The 25,255-nt window shown below is 40.1% G+C and overlaps 1 protein-coding gene across 5 annotated transcripts in view; it reads left to right on the forward strand.

Moving 5' to 3' along the window:
* klf5l (Kruppel like factor 5 like) overlaps positions 1-25,255 on the forward strand; it is a 37,149-nt gene that overhangs the window by 2,270 nt on the left and 9,624 nt on the right. For 4 of the 5 annotated variants that reach the window (XR_009806564.1, XM_061898858.1, XM_061898857.1 and 1 more), the window contains 2 exons: positions 9,134-10,034; positions 13,734-13,793. Coding sequence is in view for 4 of the 5 variants with exons in the window: in XM_061898857.1 (XP_061754841.1) it covers positions 9,134-10,034; positions 13,734-13,793 (961 nt within the window). In the remaining variant the exon portion in view is untranslated. Of the gene's footprint in view, positions 1-1,724; positions 1,816-9,133; positions 10,035-13,733; positions 13,794-25,255 lie in introns of those variants that run through there. The other variant, XM_061898859.1, reaches the window with a different exon arrangement.

Consider the following 25,255-nt stretch of genomic DNA (forward strand, 5'->3'; position numbering starts at 1 on the left):
TATATATATATATATATATATATATATGTGTATATGATGTGTGTGTGTTTTTTTTATATACAGTTCCAGTCAAATATTTAAACATACTTGCTCACTTAGTAGCATTAGCAAGTTTCACTAATACAAAACCTTTTTTCTCGGTTTGGGATGCACAACAATGTGTGACTGTAAGGTCATTTAGGAGTATGCATACAAAACTTAATTATTTTAGCTATTATAATATCTGAGGGGATTATTTTAAGCTAGATAAATATAAATGGATGCTATTTAGTTACCAAACCAGCTTTGTAGGTCGTATCAGATGGCCAGCTAGCAAGTGTATTCTCTTCAGCGGCACCTTTACCGCCACATTCCCCGAAGCGTTATCTTGTCAGTGTCCGGTATTCACCTGTTTTGTATTGTCCCGCAGCGTGTTGTCTTATGCAAATCCCAGGACAAAATAGTCTGCCAGGACAAAGTGAAATCAAGCTAAACCAGCGAGGATTCACCTTACATGCCCTTTTGTTTGTACCCTCATTCTGATGTTACCCATGTCTCTGTGATCTGCTGTCTAAACATACACCCCAGATCTTTTTTTTTTTTTGTCGTTTTTTTGGCCTGTGTGCGTGTTGGCGTGCTGTTTGAAGTGAGCAGCAATGTCGTGCCAGCAGTATGTCGTCCGACCTGTCTGAGCAGGGCCCACATCTCCATAAGCCGCCTCTAGGCAAGGCGATAAAGGCCGACCTCCATGGGAAAGTAGTAGCTGCAGTGCAAGGCTCTAAGGGGAACTGTAGGGGAGTACGGCTGGGGGTTGGCCACTACTAGGTTACCTGTCACATGTACTTCTTTGTTTCGCCGATTTATTGTTGTCTTCCATTGTTGGTGTTTCCTTGCTCTGCTATTTCTGCTTGATTTGACGTGAGCGCGAAGATCTTTTGTCTCCAAGTGTCAGAGAGCAATGAAAAATTGTTGTAGTGTCACTTCAGGCTAATGCTTGGGGCGACATGGCTCAGCTGGAGGCGCAGTCTTCATCCAACCTGGCGGTTGTGGGCCTGATCCTCGGTCCCATGTCCAGGTATCCTCGGGCATGATACTGAACCCCAGTTGTCCTAAGGCTGCGTTATCAGTAGTTGAAAAAAAGCCCGATTATCATTACTTATTGATTTTAAGTGCCTGGAAAATCTCTTAAAACATTGCTGTTATAAGTTTCAAAGCTGGAAAACAATGTTTATTTGTAGTCCTTCTGATTAAGCAAAATACGATGAAGCTATTCTGGTTCGTCAAAATTCAATGGATGCATCTTTAGGTTTTTGTTCTTCCTTTTTGCCAGTTGCCTGCCACATCTTGATTGTGTACCCCCTATTCAAGCTTGAGACTGGTACTGAAGACCTCAAACGGTCCGGTGTTAGGTTTAATTATTTGTTGTTACCATCAAGATTGTTCTTTTTCCACCTTTAAGGCGTTATGTTGGATTTATTTATGCCAGGATCCTTTTAGATGCTGTCTGCAGCCGCTTCCTGTAGTTCCTACCGGTAGGGACACCCAGGCCAAGCTGGAATTCTTAATTCTGTGCCAGGTTCTCTTCCTGGTTGAAGATTTGCGGAACACCTCAACTAGCTTTGGCACTGAAAACCACAAATGGTTCAGTGTTCGGGAGCTAGCCAGGAGCCAAACCCACGCTGGTAACATAAAACATGTTTCGACAAAAATTGATAGTTGGTTGTAATATCTATGCATTCTTGTTCTTAAGCTTATCCAGGTCTGTAAGGATTCCAAGACTTTATCAGGCCAAGCTGTGAGACATAGTCCTTCCAGTGGTCTCACTGGGTTTTAAAGGTAGATCCCTCATTATTGTCTATTAAGTACATGAAAACCTGTCCCACCTTGTGCCTCATATCTGGGTGTTGCCGTATTGTACTCCTCGGTCTCCACTTTGATGTAACAGCCCCATTTTCTTGCCGAATAAATAAAATAGGTCTCTGGAAACAGACACTCATCCTCCGCGATTGTCTGGCTGATGCAATTAGTTTTTTGTAAATTGTGTGTCTATCAGCATTTTGTCAACTATACATTTGCAAAAACAGGGTACAACTGTACCATGCCCTTAAACACTTAAGCAAGTATTACTTTCAGACCTCAAAAAGCAGAAACTGCTTACTTGGTGTCCAGTAATTGGTCTCTAATCCCAGTGGACTATGGTTTCTTGGATTGTAGGTTACTGAACCAAAAAGTTACGGGAGCAGGCACTGTCCTAATGGGACATTAAGGGATGAATGGGTTCATGTTTCCCGAGCCGCAATGACAGAATGAGTAACTGATATGAAACCTATTTCCAGATTCTTTGGTCGTTATATCACCGGTAAGACTTAAGCAGAGACGACAGGTGAAGTTACAGAGTAACTTTATGGTTCGCACGGATCAGACCCTGTGTCATGCCTAATGATTCCTGAAGATCAATATTCAGATAGTATGAGTAAGACTGGGCCTAGGATATTTTCTGGTACTGTTGTATCGCTTTGATTTCTTGATGTTTCTTGCTGACTCTTCTTTCTTCCTGCTATGTTTTGACTAAGGATTTGACTTCCACGAGAACACGTGCCTGACATTTGCATGTAGGCAAAGATGTTCCACTCACTGGAAGCCCAGAGTGATTGCTCACGGGACGGCAGGGAAAAGTCCAGAAAGCGTTCAAGAAGAAGTTGCAGGGATCTTACAGTTGCTTAGAACACCAAGCACTTGTGTGTTGTAGTTGTTTGGTTCTTTAGGCTGCTGATGTCATGGTTACCTATATGTACCAGACTGAACACGCTCACCCGCACACATCTCACTTAAGCTTCTTAAATTTTTTGTTTTGTCTGCAAAGATCAGCTTTTCGGGTCAAGGGTTCCATTTTAGAGTGTTCTCTTGAGAAACTCGGGATTTAAAAAAAGTCACTCATAGTTTTCAAAGCAGCTTCCTTTTAGTGTCTTTTTTTCCACAAAGAGATTCCGCAAATTTGCTGCTTCAGAACCCTAGAAGATCTGGTAATTTTAAAAGGAATTCAACATTTAAAAGAAAACCAACTCACAAAAAAGGAAAACAAATGCCAGGTTTTAAAGACATTCTCCATCGGCTTCTGGTGTGTATACCTGACTATTTCCCTGTGCCCGTCTATGTATTTTTAGGAATCGTGCTGTGTATGTTCTACAAAGCTAGCTAATTGTTTCGTCACAGGTGTGAAGACTGTTGTTTCTGTGTTTTAGTACAATGTCTTTGAATGACAAATCCTCTCTCCTTGTCATTTTATCAAAGTGTTTTTGTCCAGCAAACACCTTTTGGAGTGTTTGGTTTTCCACTTGGATTTACCAAATTTTAGACTATTTGTCGGCTCTGAATTTAAGTACATTTTAGGGATGGAACGATAGACCGTTTGTCGATGAACTGTGATAGCACTTCAGAATAATACCAGACCGTTTCAAAATATAATTACGCACGATACGAGTTTAAGTGACTCAGCTCGTACCTTGAAAAACTTGTATTGCGAAACGGCGTCAGCCATGAGAATGACTTGAAAATCAGTTTAATCGGTGCAATTCAAAACTGTAATATGGCTTTTAGAAAAAAAACTTTTATATAACACATCATGTATGAAGTAGAATGTAGTACAAACAACTGCAATATTTTTATGAAGTAATGTAATAATCTACAGCTTTTATCTTGGAATGCAGACTTTTATGGTATCTTGTTCGAGCTGCTTTTCTGTTAAAACACACAATAAGTAGCTTCTCCATATTTTCATGTATAAATGTCTGCTGTGTAGATAATATTGTAATATCCTTGGCTCTGTTTCGGTATGTGTTTTTGATATTGTGTTTTTTGATTAATTATTTCTCTAATTCACCGGATATCTTCTGTTTCTTCTTCCAAGCGCTTGTTGGAAAAAAAAAGTCATGTTGAACTCTAGCTATAAGTTATTGCTAGGGAATAAGACCGGATGTTTGTGAGCGGATCTTACGGGCTTCACTGTAGCATTTGCGACGCTAGCTAGCATTGTGGGACGTTCGGAACCCAAAATTTAGCAATCATAACAATTACCCAAGAGACAGCTTGTCTACCGAAAACTTGGGGGCACTTTTAGCCTGAAATACATCTGTATCGTAATTACGTCCAAGAGGATGTAATCAAGAATTCAAATGTAAGTCATCTTCTTGTAAACTTAAAATCTGAATCCAAACACTTATATGCGTCACTGTCTTTTAATCCTCGCTATCTCTTCCACCTTCAGAGGTTATAAAATATCACAGTCGTCTAAAAGGTTTTGTCAGGATTATTACTCCAGTGTGGCTAATCAGTCATTTTTTTTTTTTTATGGAGATCCAAAGGCGAACGTTTCTTTGCATTCCAAAGAGCTATAAAGGACAAGCAGATTGAGGTGAAGGGGGGCAGTCCCAGCTCTTTAGTGGGTCTGGAGCCAAAGAAGGCAAAGGGAGGTCAAAGGACTGTGAGATTGGGTTTTAATAACATGCTGCGTAATGGATGGATGGTGGATGTTCTCAGACGGAGAACAATGCCAGTCCGGTCTTGTAAAACTGAAAAGCCGTGCCTTTTGAAGAAATGTGTGTCGGGGTCTTGAAACACAAGAAGGTAATTTACGTTTGGATATGTTAGATGGACCGGAAGTGTGGAAACTCCCACTCTGTCCAATAAACCAGAACAAAACTGATAAGAGATACTGTTGTTGTTATCAGCCACAAGGATTCATAGCAGAGCAGTTGACCGTGTTCTCCAATTATTAACCGACATCGGGCCCAGACATATTTCCTCGTGTTTGATTCTTCAAACAATACCAAGATGCCACTCATCCACTGCTTTCGCTCCCAATTCGAAGACAGTGGAACTTCTAAGGAGTTGTAATTCTCGTAGGTTAGCACTAGCCTTTAGCGCTAACACTCGGTTATTTACGGTCTAGCTGTGACAGCTAGCTTGGCTGCAATTTCAAAAAAATATTAAAATGCTGCTCATTGACTTCTGCATGATAGCAGTCATTGATAATTTGCTAGCTACTCTGGACAAAGCGAAAGAACAGGATATGGAAATGTTGAGCATCAGTATCGGCAACAGTCCCATATTTTTGGATGTCTGCCTCAGATTAGCCCCTCATCTTAAATCGCTCACCTTCATTCCTTACTTGAATTTTCTGTGCCTTACTTTTGTTATGCTTATGTTTTCAAGCCCTTTTCTTCGGCCATCTCCTGAATGTTTGTACGCCCGGTCTATTTTTACTTGCAAATGTTTAGGTTTCACTTCACATGCCGGCTTTTGCTTGAGTGTTATTTTTATTTTGATTGTCTTGCTCCTCGTTCTCTTCACGCATTGCCACTATAAGGGGAACGCCCATTTTATAGACGGAACTCTTTGTGTGGGATTCTGTGTTTGTGTGGTAGACAGGTTATTGTCTTAACAGTAATGTGCATCATTATTTTTAAAGATTGTTTGCTTCATACTGCAGTGAACCCACAATCATTTATTGTAGTCATTCATCCATCCGTTTTATACCGCTTGTCCCTTTTGGGGTGCTGGAGCCTATCCCAGCCGCATTCAGGAGGAAGGCGGAGCACACCCTGGACAAGTCGCCACCTAATCACAGGGCCAACACAGATAGATTGACAACATTCACACTCATGATCACACTATTTTATTTACTTAAACATTATTCACCCTCAACCCCCAAAGGAAATAAGCGGTAGAAAACGGATGGATGGATGGATTATTGTATTTATGAAGTTTATTTTATTTCATAGTGATATACATTACTTCTTATTGGGCCTGCCACTATTGATTATTTTAGTAATCAAGTAATCTATCGATTAGTTTGGTCAATTAATCGAGTAATCAGATTAAACTAGCTTTATAGCCTTAAAGTGTATTTTAGGTGAAGTAGTTGAAATAAGGGCTTCACGGTGGGAGAGGGGTTAGTGCGTCTGCCTCACAATACGAAGGTCCTACAGTCCTGGGTTCAAATCTAGGCTCGGGATCTTTCTGTGTGGAGTTTGCATGTTCTCCCCGTGAATGCCTGGGTTCCCTCCGGGTACTCCGGCTTCCTCCCACTTCCAAAGACATGCACCTGGGGATAGGTTGATTGGCAACACTAAATTGGCCCTAGTGTGTGAATGTGAGTGTGAATGTTGTCTGTCTATCTGTGTTGGCCCTGCGATGAGGTGGCGACTTGTCCAGAGTGTACCCCGCCTTCCGCCCGATTGTAGCTGAGATAGGCGCCAGCGCCCCCCGCGACCCCGAAAGGGAATAAGCGGTACAAAATGGATGGATGGATAGTTGAAATAAACAATACATGTATTGTTTGCCATAACTTTCACTCTTTTTTCTGAATAAATGCACATTTTCAACTTTGAAATTGCACTTTTAACATTTTAACATTCATAGAAATTATGAAAAAAAATTACTCTCAGCTGTTTGCCTCCACATAGATCATGGCACCAACGCACCACCGCTCTCATGTGCGCTCTATTGTAAGGGCCGTGCGGAAAGCAAATCTGCATATTTTAAGCTCTTGGTCAGTGGTCGGCAACCCAAAATGTTGAAAGAGCTATATTGGACAAAAATAAAAAAATTAATTTTGGAGCTGAAAAAAATTAAAGCCTTCTATAAGTGATATAATTAAGTCAACACATGATATAAGTGTGCATATTAGCTATATTAGCCTACTATCAAAATTACTAAATGACAGAAATCTCTGTTGAGAGAAATGTCGAAATGTCAAATTATTCTACCCATTTTTACAACGTTGGAGAACATTAATAAAACGCAGGATTCTCAGCAGGTGAGATAACACATCGAAATTACTGGTTTAATTTGGTCAAAGGTATAGATGTGTGTCCAAGTTAATGTAAGTGGTAGGCTGTCTTCTTCAAATGGATTTATAACAATCTTTGCAAGCTGGGTTACGTTTGCTGTGGTCTATAACTTCACGCAAACCACTATCAGAAATGCAGCCGATATTACATACAGTTAATGTCATGAGAAATGCAGATATAAATTAAATACACAGAAGACTTAAGTAAAGTAAATTAAATGAGCTCAAATAGGCATAATGATGCAATATGTACATAAAGCTCATCTAAATAGCATGTTAGCATCTTTTAGCTTGCAGCAATGCACTGACCAAATATACTTGATAAGCACTCCACATAAGTCAATAACATCTACAAGGCTCACCTTGGTGCATTCACGCACAGCATAAAAAGATTGGTCGACAAAATGAGACAAAGAATGAGTGGTATAAAATATGTCTTTCTCTTGCATCCTCGATGAATGTTATACATGTAAACCAGGGGTCACCAACCTTTTTGAAACCAAGAGCTACTTTTTGGTTACTGATTAATGCGAAGGGCTACCAGTTTGATACACACTTAAATAAATTGCCAGAAATAGCCAATTTGCTCAATTTACCTTTAAAAATTAAATCCATATATATAAAAAAAAAAGGGTATTTCTGTCTGTTATTCCGTCGTACATTTTTTTTCCTTTTACGGAAGGTTTTTGGTTTTTTAGAATTTTGATTACATGTTTTAAAGAGGTTAAAATCCTATCTGCACTTTGATAAAATATATAACAAATTGAACCAAGCTATATTTCTAACAAAGACAAATCATTATTTCTTCTAGATTTTCCAGAACAAAAAATGTAAAAGAAATTCAAACGACTTTGAAATAAGATTTAAATTTGATTCTATAGATTTTCGAGATTTGCCAGAATAATTTTTTTGAATTTTAATCATAATAAGTTTGAAGAAATATTTCAAATATTACTCGTCGAAAAAACAGAAGCTAAAATTAATAATTAAATTAAAATTTATTTATTATTCATTACAATAAAAAAGAAAATTTACTTGAACATTGATATAAATTGTCAGGTAAAAAGAGTAAGGAATTTAAAAGGTAAAAAGGTATATGTCTTTAAAAATCCTAAAATAATTTTTAAAGTTGTATTTTTTCTCTGAAATTGTCTTTTTGAAAGTTCTAAGAAGCAAAGCAAAAAAAATAATGAATTTATTTAAACAAGTGAAGACCAAGTCTTTAAAATATTTTCTTGGATTTTCAAATTCTATTTGAGTTTTGTCTCTCAGAATTAAAAATGTCGAGCAAAGCGAGACCAGCTTGCTGATAAATAAATAAAATTTGAAAAAATAGAGGCATCTCACTGGTAAGTGCTGCTATTTGAGCTATTTTTAGAACAGGCCAGCGGGCGACTCATCTGGTCCCTACGGGCGACCTGGTGCCCGCAGGCACCGCGTTGGTGACCCCTGATGTAAACAAACTACAGTGAGTTCAAGAACTGCCAAAATTAGTAAGACGCTCTCAGAGAATCATGTTTAATACATATAAACAGTGAGATCTCTAACAATTAGGAAGGTTTGTGTCATGCTGTCCTCCTACACAAAACATATTAAAACAAGAATATATTTTTTCCCATTTTTTTCTATTTTGATACATTTTTGAAAAAGCTCCAGGGCGGCATTACACGTGGCTCGAGAGCGGCAAGTTGCAGAACCCCACTCTAGGCACTCCATGCAGTCTGAATTTGATTAATTTGTATTTTTTACACAATTAAACTATTAATCGAAGCAACAGAACATTAATCAGGGTTTTTTTTTTTTTTAGACTCAAATCAATCAAATAATGTATGCAGCCCGACTAATTAATTTTATAATTAGTATTTATTGTAAGTAGTGTTTACTTAGATTAATAGTTTCTCATTCTAAAATTTTGGCAAAATATTGTGAAAAATAAACAAAACAATCTTAGCCACTATATCAGGAGACTTAAATGCAAAATGTTATTGTTACGATTATGTAGAATCCTAAAAATATATTTTTTTAATGATTTGATCAAACAAACTTCAAATGTCAAAAATGTTCTTGTTACATCAACGCAGATAGTGGAGATTCGTTTGTAACAAACTGATTTTAATGAGCAAGTAATCACATCTGGAAGCCCGAATTTTTAACTACAACGTAAAGTCAAGTCAGTCCTGATGGTGTTTCTGGCCGCCGGTGGGGTCAGCGAGCTCCAGTGGCAAACAGGAATGTGAGCCGTGATGCTGGAGGAGGAAGCGCTAGTGAGTTTACAGTCTGATAGTCTCATCTCTGCCCTTCCAGGCCCAGTTGGAGATGGACAAATACCTCCCTCAGATCACCAGCTCCCTTTTGAGTCCCGCCATTGACCCCGATGACAAGAAGTACAGGCGGGACAGCGCCTCCGTGGTGGACGAGTATTTCTCCGAGGACAAACACGGCACTCCGTACAGCCTCAACATCAACGTCATCCTGCCCAGCACCACTCACCTGCGCACGGGCCTCTACCGCCACAACTCCAAGACCCTCGCCCCGCATCAGATCAAAACGGAACCTGGACTGGAGGTGCCCTGCTCTTCCGTCAACTCTGCGACCCTGCAGGCCCTGCCGGACTTCACCTCGGTGTTCAGCGTGCCGCCTGTCGTCAACAACGTTTTCATCAAACCGGACTTGAGCTCTGGTGGAGTCACAATGTCATCCACAGGGTCACAGCCGCAGCAACATTTGGACACAGAGCTTCAAATCGGACCCCAGGCCCCTCAGCCCCAAGTCTACCACATGCCCATCAGCAGTGTTGCTGACCTCACCATGACTTTGTCACACTCTGGACCCTCAGCTTCTAGAACCATGCTGAACCTGGGCAGTGGCGGCTACATGCTGGCCGAGCACCAGCTGGCGCACCAACACTCTTACTACCAGGCCTCGACGGCTGCCGCCACGTCCCATCACACAGGCCCCCACAGCCTGCCACCTTCTCCCCCAAATTCACAGCCGGGAAGTCCTGAGGGTCAAGCGGAGCTACTGAGCCTGGCCTGCCAACCGCCGCCTCCGTACCAGCACCATCTGAGCGGTATCAAAGTGACGGGTTTGTCCCATCACGCCCTGCTGATGACTCACGGCCAGGGCGTCCTAACAGGGCCCAAATACAACAGGCGGAACAACCCGGAACTGGAGAAGAGGAGGATTCATTTCTGTGACTACCCAGGTCTTTAATGATTTTTTTTTCTATCTATCTGTCAATTAACAGCTACCATCTAGCTTCCTAGTGGGCTACCTAGCTTGCATCTCTCTAGGTAGAAAACAATGCTCAAACATGTCAATTTAAGCTAACTACCTAGCATCTGTCCATTTACTTGTGCTTGGCAAACTAGCTATTAGAGATGCGCAGTTTACGGTCTCATCCACGGAGTCCGCGGGTAAACCGCGGGTCGGGCAGTTGACATGACGAAAAAATAGATTTTAATTAGATTCGGGCAGGTGGCGGTTGAACCATCCCGAGATATTTGACATACATGGTTCTGGGATCGGTATCCTTTGCCAGTCAAAGTGCCATTTAAGACCCGTGTCATAAAGCGAAGAAGACAATAGGAGGCACTATTATTCTCTGGAATGACTGCCGGCAGTCACTCAGATATTAAATATTAGTGCGTGCTATGAAGCCATTGACTTTGTCGCCTTCAATTTCATACACGATCTGCTTGTCAGTCCAGCATCATGTTGTGTGTGGCAACCGCGGCAACTTGCACACGACTGCAAGGCATACTGGGTGACACAGAGTACACTAATGGTTGTGATATAAACAATTTTAACATTCTTACTAATATGCGCCACGCTTTGAAGCCACACCAATTGAGAACGACAAACAGATTTCGGGAGAACATCCTCACAGTAACACAACATAAACGCAACACAACAAATACCCATAATCCTTTGTATTCATGACACCTCCTGACTATTTTATACACCCCAAGCCCCGCCACCCCCCCCCCGTGCGTCGGTAAGGTGGGCGGGTTGGGGGTGCGGGGGTGTAAAATATATTCAGGTAGTGTCATGAATACAAAGGATTATGGGTATTAGTTGTGTTGCGTTTATGTTGTGTTACTGTAAGGATGTTCTCCCGAAATGTGTTTGTCAATCTTGTTGGGTGTGGCTTCATAGCGTGGCGCATATTAGTAAGTGTTAAAGTTGTTTATATCACAACCATTAGTGTACTCTGTGTCACCCAGTATGCCTTTCAATCTCACACATGTGATTGCAGAAGCTGCACACATGTCGCTGGACCAACAATCGGTTCGTACATGTTGTTGAAGGTGTCAAAGGCAATGGCTTCACAGCACGCCCATATTCTTGTCATCAGGATGAACGCTATTGAATAGTCGCGAGAACGTTAGCGGCTCCAATTGACATCATTACCCTGTGAAACAGTTTTAAATAGCTCTGTGAGTGGTAAAGGTGGCCAACCTCTGATATAATTCATCGGGCGGTTGGCGGGCGGGTACGGTCCTGATAAAGTGTTGGTTCGGGTGTACGGCGGGCGGATGACGATTTAGGTGACGCGGATGATATAATTGCCTATCCGCGCATCTCTACTAGCTATCTATTGGTGCATTCCATTTACTTTGGAAGTTGGAAGTCTGATCTTGGAATGACATCACAGCCGAGTTGTGAACGTTCCAGTTGCGAGGTCGGAATTTAAGATGACCACATCCGCAAAAGCTATTTTTGCGCTTGCCTTATCTGAATAACAACAGCTTATGGGAAAGTATGCACTCTGTCTGCAACCTTCAAATACGGTGGATGGAGAAGAAACACAAACGTGATTGCGAGCGATGTAGAACGTGTATACCACATGAAATAAATGTTGTTTAAGCTACAGTAACATTACTATATATAAACGTCCAAAAATACATCATATATGGCTGATTTAGTGTGGCAAAAACAAATCAGAAGTGCTAATAACGGACATTATAGAAGTGTATATCATTGTTTACGTCCAGAGCAGGCATCTTTGAAGCCAACTCAGGGGTGATAAGAATGCTACGACTTTCAAAGTCGGAAATCCGACCTCAAGGGGCGTTCCTTTTGAAATTCCGACTAGAAACTCAGAAATTCCGACTCCCCAGTACAAATGGAACAATAACTATGTAGCTAGCTACGGTTAATAGCTATCGATCAAGCTAATTACGTTACATTTATCTACCCAGTTAACTACCTGGCATTTACAGATCGAGCTAATTAGCTAACAGCTATCATTTCGTTTTTGTCTAATTTTTAGTTGGCTCATTTGAATTCCAAGCAAACCCGAAAAAGGTTGAAACATTAGTTAGCATCTAACTATCACACTGACCAGCTAGCATTTATCTTACCTTAAGAGCTTCCTGGTATCGCTAACAATGCAGCTAACAAACATTTATCCATTTAGTAACCTATATAAAGCTAGCTAATTAGGTAGCATTTATCTACCTAGTGAGCAACCTAGCATTTACCGATCAAGCTAATTAGCTGGCAGCTATCATTTCGTTTTAGTTGGCTCATTTAAATTCCAAGCAAACCCAAATAAGCTTGAAACATTAATAATATTTAGTTAACATCTAAATATCATACTAACTAGCTAGTATGTATCTTACCTTAGGAGCTTCTTGGTATCTCTAACAATGCAGCTAGCAACCATCCATCCATTTACTAGGCTATATAAAGTTAGTTAATTAGGTAGCATTTATATACCCAGTTAGCTACCAAGCATTTACAGATCGAGCTAATTAGCTAGCAGCTATCATTTCATTTTTGTCTTTAGTTGGCTTATTTAAATTCCAAGCAAACCCAAAAAAGGTTGAAACATATAACATTTAGTTAGCATCTATCGATCATGCTAACTAGGTAGCATGTATCTTACCTTAGGATATTCCTGTTATCTCAAACAATGCAGTTAGCAACCATCTATTCATTTACTAACCTATATAAAGCTAGCTAATTAGGTACCATGAATTGATTAACGTGGACCCAGACTTTAACAAGTTCAAAAAACTTATTCGGGTGTTACCATTTAGTGGTCAATTGTACGGAATATGTACTGTACTGTGCAATCTACTAATAAAAGTTTCAATCAATCAATCAAAGCATTTATCTACCCAGTTAGCAACCAAGCCTTTACCTATCAAGCTAATTAGCTAGCAGCTATCATTTCGTTTTTGTCTGTCTAATCTTTAGTTAGCTCATTTGAGTTCCAAGCAAACCCGAAAAAGGTTGAAACATGTCATAATATTTAGTTAGCATCTAAATATCACACTAACTAGCTAGCATGTATCGTACCTTAGGAGCTTCTTAGTATCTCTAACAACGCAGTTAGCAACCATCTTTCCATTTAGTAACCAATGCAAAGGTAGTTGTTATCTACAGTGTATGTCTCTCAAACCATTAAAATGTTTTTAATTGCTGCAAAGATACGGTAAACAACCAAGGGCTAACAATAAAAATATTGTATTAGCATCAAACTGTACGCAGATACCAACCTCCTTATGTCCTTTTTTGAGTGGGATTCATCCATTATTCATTGCAAAAAGTCAAAACAGTTTAAAGTTTTAACGTTTTTGTACCACATTGCAGGTATTTCTTCTCTTAAGACAGTCACATTGTTTGTTTTAACAGCTAAAAAAACAAAAACCAACGGGCAAAAACATTTTCTTCCTAGCCAGAGGTATTAAGGACTCAATGTTTCCTGTGTATACTTCCTGTTTAACTGCAAAATGTGCCCATATTATGCAAATTAGGAGCGGCAAGTTTATAATTATTTGTGTTTTAGCACACAGGAACACGTTCATCAGGATCGTGGGAGTTGTACTTGCTTCAAACTGCCCTTTTTCTTTTTGCTTCATGTGTTTTTTTTTGTGTTTGTTTTTTTTCGCAGGGTGCACTAAAGTTTACACAAAGAGCTCGCATCTGAAGGCTCACCAGAGGACGCACACAGGTAAAACACATAAAAGGGCGTAACAAAGTACTCTATTTAAGTACTACATTTACAGAGGCCGTGACGGAAAAAACAGCATTAGTTTGCGGAAGAATTCCTGTAGTCTTTTCTCCGCCATGCTGGTACATGTTGCTACTTGCCTTCTGAGCTAAAAAAAAAAAAGAATGGGGGAGAGGATTAAACCAGTTACTCCTGCTTTTTAGTCTTTTCAAAGTAAGGCACGGAGGTTTCGATGTGTTTCCCTTCTTGTAAGGTGAAACCTGCGGCTTCTTGTACCCTCATACCCTTTTTTTTTATTATTATTATTGTTATTATTCTGATCTGATGGTGCGTATTTGCTCATGTGAGCGACTGAACAGAATCTTTACTGTCATAAATAAGATAAGGCCGATGGGGTTCTGTGGGAAAGTGCACTCGTTGCGAAAGACCATAAACAACACGGGGCGGACATAAAACGGCAAAGTCAAGCGTGAGTAAACGCAGCACGACCAATCGAAAGGGAGATGGACAAAAAACGCCGAGGCTAACTAAGTCTTTGTATCGGTCTCTGGTCCGAGCGTCTGATCAGCAGGTTTCATTCGCAAAACCAAGCCTGTCTCGTCTTGTTTAGCGTTCGGTTGATGATGATGACTCATGAGTGGAGTATGTCGACCGGTGAGGCAGCTGCACTTAAACAAAATGTCAATAGACAAATTAAGGAAAAGACTGAACCAACCTGACTTGACTTTTGGGGCATCCGGTTCTTGGCTACCACGTCCGCTGGCTATTTGTCTGTTTGCCAACATAATGCTGAGCAAATATTGCACACTTTGCCTCAACTCGACTTCCATAAAATATAGGCAGTCATAGATACCTGACTAATTACATGGATGTGGCGCACCTGAAGGCTCTGTCCTGGAGCCCACTTTTTTGTCATATATTGCTAACAGTTTCTTCTCTGATACTCGCTTCCTGGTTGATAAAAATCCGATATCTAAACAGATTCGCCCTGTCAATGTCGCAGCCACATACACAGACCCAGCTACTCAAACCATGCACTAACTGAGAAAAAAACATATGTTTTTACTCAAAATTACAGACCATTAAATATCTTAAAGCTACAATAAACGAGGAAAAATGTGTAATAATAAATAGTCTTTGCAAGGAAAAGACCTAAATCCCCCCAAAAAGCTAAATGGTCGACTACCTGTGAGTTTTGCCATACAGCAACCTGCTATGTATATGTGTGTGTATATATGTATATGTGTATATATATATATATATATGTATATGTATATATATATATATATATGTATGTGTGTATGTATGTATGTATGTACGTATGTATGTATGTTTATTTACTATATGTCTGTGTGTATATATATATATGTATATGTGCGCGTATGTATATGGGTGTCTATATGTTTATATATGTATATGTGTGTATGTGTTTTTGTGTATAACTGTGTATATATCTATATGTGTGTGTGTTTATATTTACAGTATGTATGTATATATAGTATGTATTTTGTGTGTATTGATGTGTGTATATATGTGGGTGTGTATATGTTTATAAGTATATCTGTATATACATACGTATACGTGTGTGTGTGTGTGTGTGTGTGTGTGTGTATGTATATGTATACATGTATATATTTATATATATATATGTATGTGCGTGTGTGTGTGCGTGTACACAGTATATGTATTTGTGTGTGTATATGTTTATATGTACTGTATATCTGTAAATATATACGTGTGTTTATGTATGTATGTGTGTGTGTGTGTGTGTGTATATATATGTGTGTAGGTGGATATATATGTATATATTGTGTATGTAGCTACATTTTGTTTTTGTCTTAACTTTTGGAACCGTTTACTCACAAAATCTGAGGCATCACTGTACAGCATTTTTATTATTTATTTTATTTATTGTACTATCATGATACATTAGATTCTCAAAGTTACTACTTGAGTTTAAATGCACTTTGGGCAGATGAGGATTGTTTTGAAGTGATCAGTCACTGTAAAATTATTTTCCATAGGCGCTAAATCGGAATTGGACACTGCAGTGCTACAAAGAATGGGCACACCACCTAGAACACAACCAATAATTCATTATTTTCTATATAATTTCTCATCCACAGTGTGATTTATAGGAAATCCAACAATCCTATGTGCTTTGTTTGTATTCAAAATATATTGAAGCAACATTATTGTTGTCTCCACTGTGGACGGGACTCTCTCTGCTGTGTTGGATCCACTTTGGACTGGACTCTCACGGTTGTGTTGGATCCACTATGGATTGAACTTTCACAGTATCATGTTAGACCCGCTCGACATCCATTGCATTCGGTTCCCCTAGAGGGGGGGTATTTCCCACATACGCGGTCCTCTCCGAAGTTTCTCATAGTCCTCATTGTCACCGACGTCCCACGGGGTGTGAGTTTTCCTTGCCCTTATGTGGGCTCTACCGAGCATGTCGTTGTGGTTTGTGTTGTGGTTTGTGCAGCCCTTTGAGATACTAGTGATTTAGGGCTATATGAATTATCATTGATTGATTGATTGAACCACAAAAGCTTCTATAAAACCACTTCACATTCAAATACACAATAAAAACGATCCCGAACATCCTCTTAAGATGCTCGAGTTTTCGAATAAATTTTCTCCAGCAGCCCGTTTAGGCGGCAATCATAATGCACTTTGCCGCTGATGTAGTCCCCAACAAAAGTGAAGTGAATTATATTTATATAGCGCTTTTCTCTAGTGACTCAAAGGGCTTTACATAGTGAAACCCAATATCTAAGTTACATTTAAACCAGTGTGGGTGGCACTGGGAGCAGGCGGGTAAAGTGTCTTGCCCAAGGACACAACGGCAGTGACTAGGATGGCGGAAGCGGGAATCGAACCTGCAACCCTCAAGTTGCTGGCACGGCCACTTTACCAACCGAGCTATACCACCCCAAAACTGTGAAACATGCATGTACGTGTGCTCTTAGACACTTGTGTTATCATAACAATCAACCCCTCCCTCGTGTGAAAAGGCAACCTTGACCGTGGCCTCGCTCGTATGTTTGGACCCCCGCCTCCCGAGTCCCTCTTTTAACAAACATTAGGTGAGCTGATAACGCGTCAAGAGTCCCACAAAGACTTTATGGGCGTCCTGGAGAGCCCGTGAGTGTTTGCTCTTTGCCTCTGTAAAAAGCATTGACAGGTGCTTGTAAAAGCCTATTATTGTCCGGCATGATAGAAGAAAAGGTGTATCGTCATGTATGCAGGAGTGCAGGAACACAAATGAAGCGAAATGCACAAATGTGGTTTACAACCCATTCTATGGTCAAACTGTCGCCGTCGTAAAATCTTTAGTAAATGTTCAAGATCATTTTTTTAGGGGACGTGTTATTCTACGGTGGCTTCCAAAGGACAACCGAGCAAAACGAGAATGAAAAGCACACAGGAGACAAAAAGCGCTTTGTGTGTGTGAGTGATGGATGCACTTTTGCACCGTTTTGTTGTTGTGTTTGCACGGGCTGAGACTGCTGCACGACTCTTTTAGAACCTACTTCTACGTGCATACATGCTACATTAGTGTGTGTGTGCATGGGGTTTCTAATTCGCCAGCTGCTCAAACAGCACTTACATTGCAATTCAAAGGCAATTTGGACAGGTAATTGTTCATTTGTATTCATAAACGTGGTTTACTAGCCCTGTAAGTAGTGACAAAATGCAGGTTAACGCTTTGCGAAAAAGAAAAAAAAATATTCCTGAATAATTCCTTTTTACACAGCTAAATGTTTATAAAAAATATACATGTTGTTAGACTAATGCTATGTAAAACCATACGCAAAAACCTTAGTCTATTCCATACTTGCCAACCCTCCCTGATTTTCCGGGAGACTCCCAAAATTCAGCGCCTCTCCCGAAAACCTTGAGGAACAAATTTTCTCCCGGAATTCAGGCGGAGCTGGAGGCCACGCCCCCTCCAGCTCCATGCGGACCCGAGTGACGTGTCGACAGCCTGTTTTCACGTTCACTTTCCCACAATATAAACAGAATGCCTGCACAATGACGTTATAACTGTAGAATGATCGAGGGCGAGTTCTTGGTTTCTTATGTGGGTTTATTGTTAGGCAGTCTCATTAAAGTCCTCCCAGCGCGGCAACAACACACAACAACAGCAGTAACGTTTTCGTATACCGTAAACAGCAATGTTGTGACACTCTTAAACAGGATAAAACCATTTACCGTGCATGCATATGTGACATTAACATCTACGGCTTTTCGAGCAGTGGTTCTCAACCTTTTTTCCATGTTTCTATGTCATCAGTTTCTGATTTGTTAAATTGTATAACAGTGCAAAATATTGCTCATTTGTAGTGGCCTTTCTTAAACTATTTGGAAAAAAATATATAAAAATAACTAAAAACATGTTGAAAAATAAACAAGTGATTCAATTAGAAATAAAGATTTCGACACATAATGTGATGAGGTGGCGAATTGTCCAGGGTGTACCCCGACTTCCGCCCGATTGTTGCTGAGATAGGCACCAGCGACCCCAAAGGGAATAAGCAATAGAATAGATGGATGGATAGCTGTAAATATACTCCTCCCCTCTTAACCACGCCCCACCTCCCAAAATCGGAAGTCTCAAGGTTGGCAAGTATGGTCTATTCAAATAACTGCTTGCATATATGCTAACTAGCCACAAATCAATCCAATCCACTTTATTTATATAGCACATTTAAACAACTAAAATGTTTCCAAAGTGCTGCACAACAATATTAAAAACAATATTCAAATATTATCCTTAGCTCCACCAATGACTGAATTGAAAATGAAAAAACAGCTATAAAACCAATATAAAATAAATATGATTAAAAACTATTTTAAAGGGTAAAACCAATTAAAACAGTAAATAGAAATCTAAATTTTAAAAAAGACAGAGGACCACACAACTCACGCAGTGTTAAAAGCCAAAGAATAAAAGTGGGTCTTAAAGGCCTACTGAAACCCACTACTACCCACCACGCAGTCTGGTAGTTTATATATCAATGATGAAATATCAACATTGCAACACATGCCAATACAACCTTTTTAGTTTACTAGATTGCAATTTTAAATTTCCCGGGAGTTTCGTCTTGAAAACGTTGTGTAATGATGACGTGTATGCAAGACGTCACGGGTTTTCAGGAAGTATGAGCGCTGCGCACACATACAACTAAAAGTCGTCTGCTTTAACCACATAATTACACAGTATTTTGGAGATCTGTGTTGCTGAATCCTTTGCAATTTGTTCAATTAATATTGGAGAAGTCACAGTAGAAAGATGGAGTTGGGAAGCTTTGGCCACACAAACATACGGTGATTCCTTGTTTAAAATTCCTGGAGGTGAGCGCGGTCAAGCAGACATGAATCACAACAGAATGTCAACCAGCAGGTTTCGGTGAGAAAATTGTGTTTAAAAAGTCGCTTCTTACCGGAGAAAAGCTGTGCTTGTGCCGTCCATAGCTGCCATCGACTCCCCTGAGACACTGCGTGTCAACACAACCGTGGACACACCCCTCCGACTATCGGGTACTGTTAAACTCACTAAAACACTGGCAACACAATAGAAAGCTAAGAATTTTCCCAGAATTATCCTAGTAAATGTGTTTAAAAACATCAGAATCCGTCCCAATGCAATCGCGTTTTTTTGTTTTTTTCTAGTCCGTTGCTATCAATATCCTCAAACACAAATCTTTCATCCTCGCTCAAATTAATGGGGAAATTGTCGTTTTCTCGGTCCGAATAGCACTTTTTGTTGGAGGCTACCATTAACAATGTGATTAAGTGAGGAGCCCCCACAAATGGGGCGTCATTGTCTGCAACTTCCGGTAGAGGCGGGGCTTTTCTCCAGTTGCGAACTTTATCGTGGATGTTCTCTACTAAATCCTTTCAGCAAAAATATGGCAATATCGCGAAATGATCAAGTATGACACATAAAATGGACCGGCTATCCCTGTTTAAATAAGAAAATCTCATTTCAGTAGGCCTTTAAGACGAACATGTTGAGTCTTTTGACTTTAGAGCCTGCCAATATGCTAACTCCACCAAAATAGTATGTGTTAATCCAAATAATAGTTGGCTGACCTGATAACTCTCTAAATGTGACCAGTGTGCTTGAAACAACAGTTTGCATGGATGCTAACTCCCAACAAATTGGATCAATAAAGCCAAATACCAGTTTGCATTGATGCAAACCTCCCAAAATGTGATTAGTATATCTAAATAACTGCTCTGAAACATGCTAACTACCCAGCGGTTTGAGCAATGTCGCCAAATATCAGTTTGCAAAGATGCTAACTTACTAAAATGTGATCAGTATATCTAAATAAAATCGAGAAAACATACTTACTACCCACAAAATTGATCAAAATAGCCAAATAAGAGTTTGCAAAGATGCTAACTTCACAAAATTGGATCAGTAAATCAAAATAACAGCTTGCAAATGCACTAACTACCCACAACCCATTTTTAGTCAATGCAATTTAGAGCCTGCCAACATGCTAACTACACCAACATAGTATTGTTTAGTTTTTTTATCCAAATCACAGCTAGGTGACCTAAACCCCAAATTGTGACCAGTTGATCTTAATAACAGCTTGCAAATATGCTAACATTTTCAGTCCTTCCAATTTAGAACCTGCCAACATGCTGCCTACATCAAAATAATATATTTTTATTCAAATCAGAGCAAGCTGACATGCTAACTCTCTGAGCCCCCGTTTACACTGAACCGGATAAGGTTATCCAGGGTAAATCACACCTAACCTTATCCGTGTCCACACACAACAATGCCACCGTTTTTGAAAAAAAAAAACAATTTTAATCCACCTGAGCGTCCATCATCTCCAATCTCTCCAGTAGATGACTTTACATCACTGTCAAGTTATTTAAAAGAGCTATATTGTACATGGTTTGCTGTGCATTTTACAATTGTTTGCTGTGTTTTGTGTGCAAGTTTTTAAATTAAAATGCATCTCCTTTGAACAATATCCAGTGTTGTGGTATCTCAATTAACTAGAATCTAGTGTGCTTGTGGGGCCCTATTGTAGTGAATCACACCTGAGTAGAGATGTCCGACAATATGGGACGATAAATGCTTTAAAATGTAATATCAGAAATGATCGGTATCGGTTTCAAAAAGTAAAATGTATGAATTTTTAAATCGCCGCTGTACGGAGTGGTACACAGAGAGGAGAAGTACAGAGGGCCAATAAAACTTTAATCGCACTGGTTTTGCGTGCTGGCCCCGTCATATAATATCTACGGCTTTTCACACACACAAGTGAATTCAAGGCATACTTTGTCAACAGCCATACAGGTTACACTGAGGGTGGCCGTATAAACAACTTTAATACTGTTACAAATATGCACCATGGCCGAGTCATACCAAAGACTATAAAAAAAAAAATGGGACCCATTGCCTCCCTGCTTGGCACTCAGCATCAAGGGTTGGAATTGGGGGTTAAACCACCATAAATGATTCCCGGGCGTGGCACCGCTGCTGCCCACTGCTCCCCTCACCTCCCAGGGGTTGATCAAGGGGATGGGTCAAATGCAGAGGATAAATTTCACCACACCTAGTGTGTGTGTGACAATCATTGGTACTTTAACTTTAACTAACCGCTTGCAAAGATGCTAACCTTGGAAAATGTGACCAGTATGTCCAATTAACTGCTTGCAGAGATAATAACCATGGATAATGTGTCCAAATAACCGCTTGCAAAGATACTAACCATGGAAAATGTGACCAGTATGTCCAAATGTCAGTCAATCAAAATAACTGCTTGAAAGTAACTGAATGCAAACATGCTAACTACCAAAATGTGATCAGTTTTTCTAAATACAATAAAAAACAGGACATATATTATATACTTCAGACGACAAACGTTTTTGTTTGATCAACGCTAAAGAAATACTTGTTTCGGGCTTTTTGGTGGAATGTTGTTGACCAGGAGGTGAAGCACATTATTTGTGTTGACGCATTAAAAACGAATAAAGAGAGGACACAAGGACAAAAATGTAAAAAGGTGAAGCATAATGAGATGTGTTAAATCTAAGGAGACATGTACTCAACCCCACCCAAACGTTGACATTTCACCAGCGTGCGGCTGCCAAAGCGTGAGCTAATCATCAACATGGAGTTTAGAAAAAGATCAGATGAATGTGCTCCTATGCACACAAACAATAAGAAACACAAAGATTGTAGACAAGGAAGTCAATTGCTTGTGGAAAACTCAGTCAAACTGAAAAAGCCAGATAAGGAAGTCAAGTTAGCCATTAGGTGTTAGCAGCGGACAACCCGCCGGATTTGTTTGTGTTGAATCTTTGAGGATTTCTCCTTCTATCAGCGAGCGTTTTTTTTTTCTCGGCCGTTTTGGGCATCAAGCGCTCATTAGCAACGTTAGCGCTGATTAGATAGCGGCGGCTATTGGCCATCAATCATGACGTGGCGGTCGTTAGCTGCGCCGAGGGGTCCAAAGAGCGGGTGACAATAAACAGCCAGGCCGTGTTTGTTTGAGTCCATTTTCATTTTAAAACGTTTTGGGGGGTTTTTTCGGTCCTTTGTGAACTATATCCGGTTTCTAGCCAACAGCTCTCGGAGTGTGTGCAAACGTCTGCGTGTACATAAAAGGACCACAGGTGTGTTTGGTTTTGCGGTATAGGCGCACGGTCGGGGTCAGAAGCTCAGATTATTATGCCGCAGGGAAATACGACGCACAATGAACAAACAACTCTTGGCTGTTATACGTTTCCAAACTCGCTGCTGGCTTTGGTTGTAGGTATGACCATCAATTAGCTTATGTTGCCATTAGTGGTTTAAAGGCCTACTGAAATGAGATTTTCTTATTTAAACGGGGATAGCAGGTCCATTCTATGTGTCATACTTGATCATTTCGCGATATTGCCATATTTTTGCTGGAAGGATTTAGTAGAGAACATCCACGATAAAGTTTGCAACTTTTGGTCGCTACCGGAAGTAGCAGATGATGTGCGCGTGACGTCACGGGTTGTAGGGCTCCTCACATCCTCACATTGTTTACAATCATAGCCACCAGCAGCAAGTGCAATTCGGACCAAGAAAGCGACGAGTTCCCCATTAATTTGAGTGAGGATGAAAGATTTGTGGATGAGGAAAGTTAGAGTGAAGCACTAAAAAAAAAAAAAGGCTCCAGGCGACGGCAGTATGAGCGATTCAGATGTAATTAGATACATTTACTAGGATAATTCTGGAAAATCCCTTATCTGCTTATTGTGTTAAGAGTGTTTTAGTGAGATTTTAAAGTCATACCTGAAAGTCGGAGGGCTGCGGTGAACGCCAGTGTCTCTCAGAGAAGCCAAGATCACAGCTGCCTTTTTGACAGCTACAGGAGGAGGTCGCATAATCCACTCAAGTCTCCGGTAAGACCCGACTTAATATCATAATTTTTCCATCCAAAAACTTGCTGGTTGACATAGAGAAGCATGTTCGCTTGACCGCTCTGTGTTAAAGTTTCACAACAAACAAAGAAACACCGGCTGTGTTTCGGTGCTAAAGGCAGCTGCAATCCACCGCTTTCCACCAACAGCATTCTACTTTATAGTCTCCATTATTAATTGAACACATTTCAAAAGATTCAGCAACACAGATGTCCCAAATATTGTGTAATTGCGCGATGAAAAGAGACGACTTTTAGCCGTAAATGGTGCTGGGCTAAAATGTCCCCTCCAACCAATAACGTCACAAACACGCGTCATCATACACGTTATCATTCCGTGACGTTTTCAACAGGAAACTCTGCGGGAAATTTAAAATTGCAATTTAGTAAACTAAAAAGGCCGTATTGGCATGTGTTGCAATGTTAATATTTCATCATTGATATATAAACTATCAGACTGCGTGGTCGGTAGTAGTGGGTTTCAGTAGGCCTTTAAGTTATCGTGCCGTGATTTTACCAGCCCGGCCCACTTGGGAGTAGCTTTTTCTCCATGTGGCCCCCCCATCTAAAATGAGTCTGACACCCCTGCTATAAAGGCATTCCACTGAAGGCCTACTGAAATGAGATTTTCTTATTTAAACGGGGATAGCAGGTCCATTCTATGTGTCATACTTGATCATTTTGCAGTATTGCCATATTTTTGCTGAAAGGATTTAGTAGAGAACATCCACGATAAAGTTCGCAACTTTTGGTCTCTACCGGAAGTAGCAGACAATGTGCGCGTGACGTCACGGGTTGTAGGTCTCTTCACATCCTCACATTGTTTACAATCATAGCCACCAGCAGCGAGAGCGATTCGGACAGAGAAAGCGACAATTTCCCCAGTAATTTGAGCGAGGATGAAAGATTTGTGGATAAGGATCATGAGAGTGAAGGACTAGGAAAAAAAAAAAAAAAAGTGAGGGCAGTGAGAGCCATTCAGATGTTATTATACACATTTACTATGATAATTCTGGAAAATCCCTTATCTGCCTATTGTGTAAATAGTGTTTTAGTGAGATTTTATAGTATCTGAAAGTTGGAGTGGTGTATCCACGGGTGTAGTGACCGCCAGGGTCTCCGGTGGGAGGAGGTAATAGTTCGGAGCTGCAGCAGGACGCAAGCTCCGCTGATGTCTACGGTAAGAGCCGACTTATTACCACAATTTTCTCACCGAAACCTGCCGGTTGACATGTAGTCGGGATCCATGTTCGCTTCACCGCTCTGTTCCATAGTAAAGCTTCACCTCCGGGAATTTTAAACAAGGAATCACCTTGTGTTTGTGTGGCTAAAGGCTAACAGCTTCCCACCTCCATCTTTCTACTTTGACTTCTCCATTATTAATTGAACAAATTGCAAAAGATCCAGCAACACAGATGTCCAGAATACTGTGTAATTATGCGATCAAAGCAGACTACTCATAGCTGGGATAGGGCTGGTAAAAAATGTCCGCTTCAACCCGAGACGTCACGCGCAAGCGTCATCATACGCGACGTTTTCAACAGGATACCTCGCGGGAAATTTAAAATTGCAATTTAGTAAACCAAAAAGGCCGTATTGGCATGTGTTGCAATGTTAATATTTCATCATTGATATATAAACTATCAGACTGCGTGGTCGGTAGTAGTGGGTTTCAGTAGGCCTTTAACAGAACGTATATTTTTTTAAGTGCCTATATTTTTCACAATTTGTAGTTCCGTTAAATAAAAATTGCTTGTCGGCCCAGGAAACAATTCAAAATGTGCGGTCATGTTGTAGTTTCTATAAAATAATCATTGAAAGATAGCTAACCTTAGCTAGCGAAATCATTCATTAGCTAACATCACATTGGAAAGTTAGGCATGAAATTTAAAAAACTGCCCTTTGGAGTTAATAATAATAATAATAATAATAATAATAATAATGGATTAGATTTATATCGCGCTTTTGTATTGTTAGATACTCAAAGCGCTCACAGAGAAGTGGGAACCGTTCATTCATTTA

Source organism: Nerophis ophidion, linkage group LG04, assembly GCF_033978795.1.
Source record: "Nerophis ophidion isolate RoL-2023_Sa linkage group LG04, RoL_Noph_v1.0, whole genome shotgun sequence".
Taxonomy (NCBI): domain Eukaryota; kingdom Metazoa; phylum Chordata; class Actinopteri; order Syngnathiformes; family Syngnathidae; genus Nerophis; species Nerophis ophidion.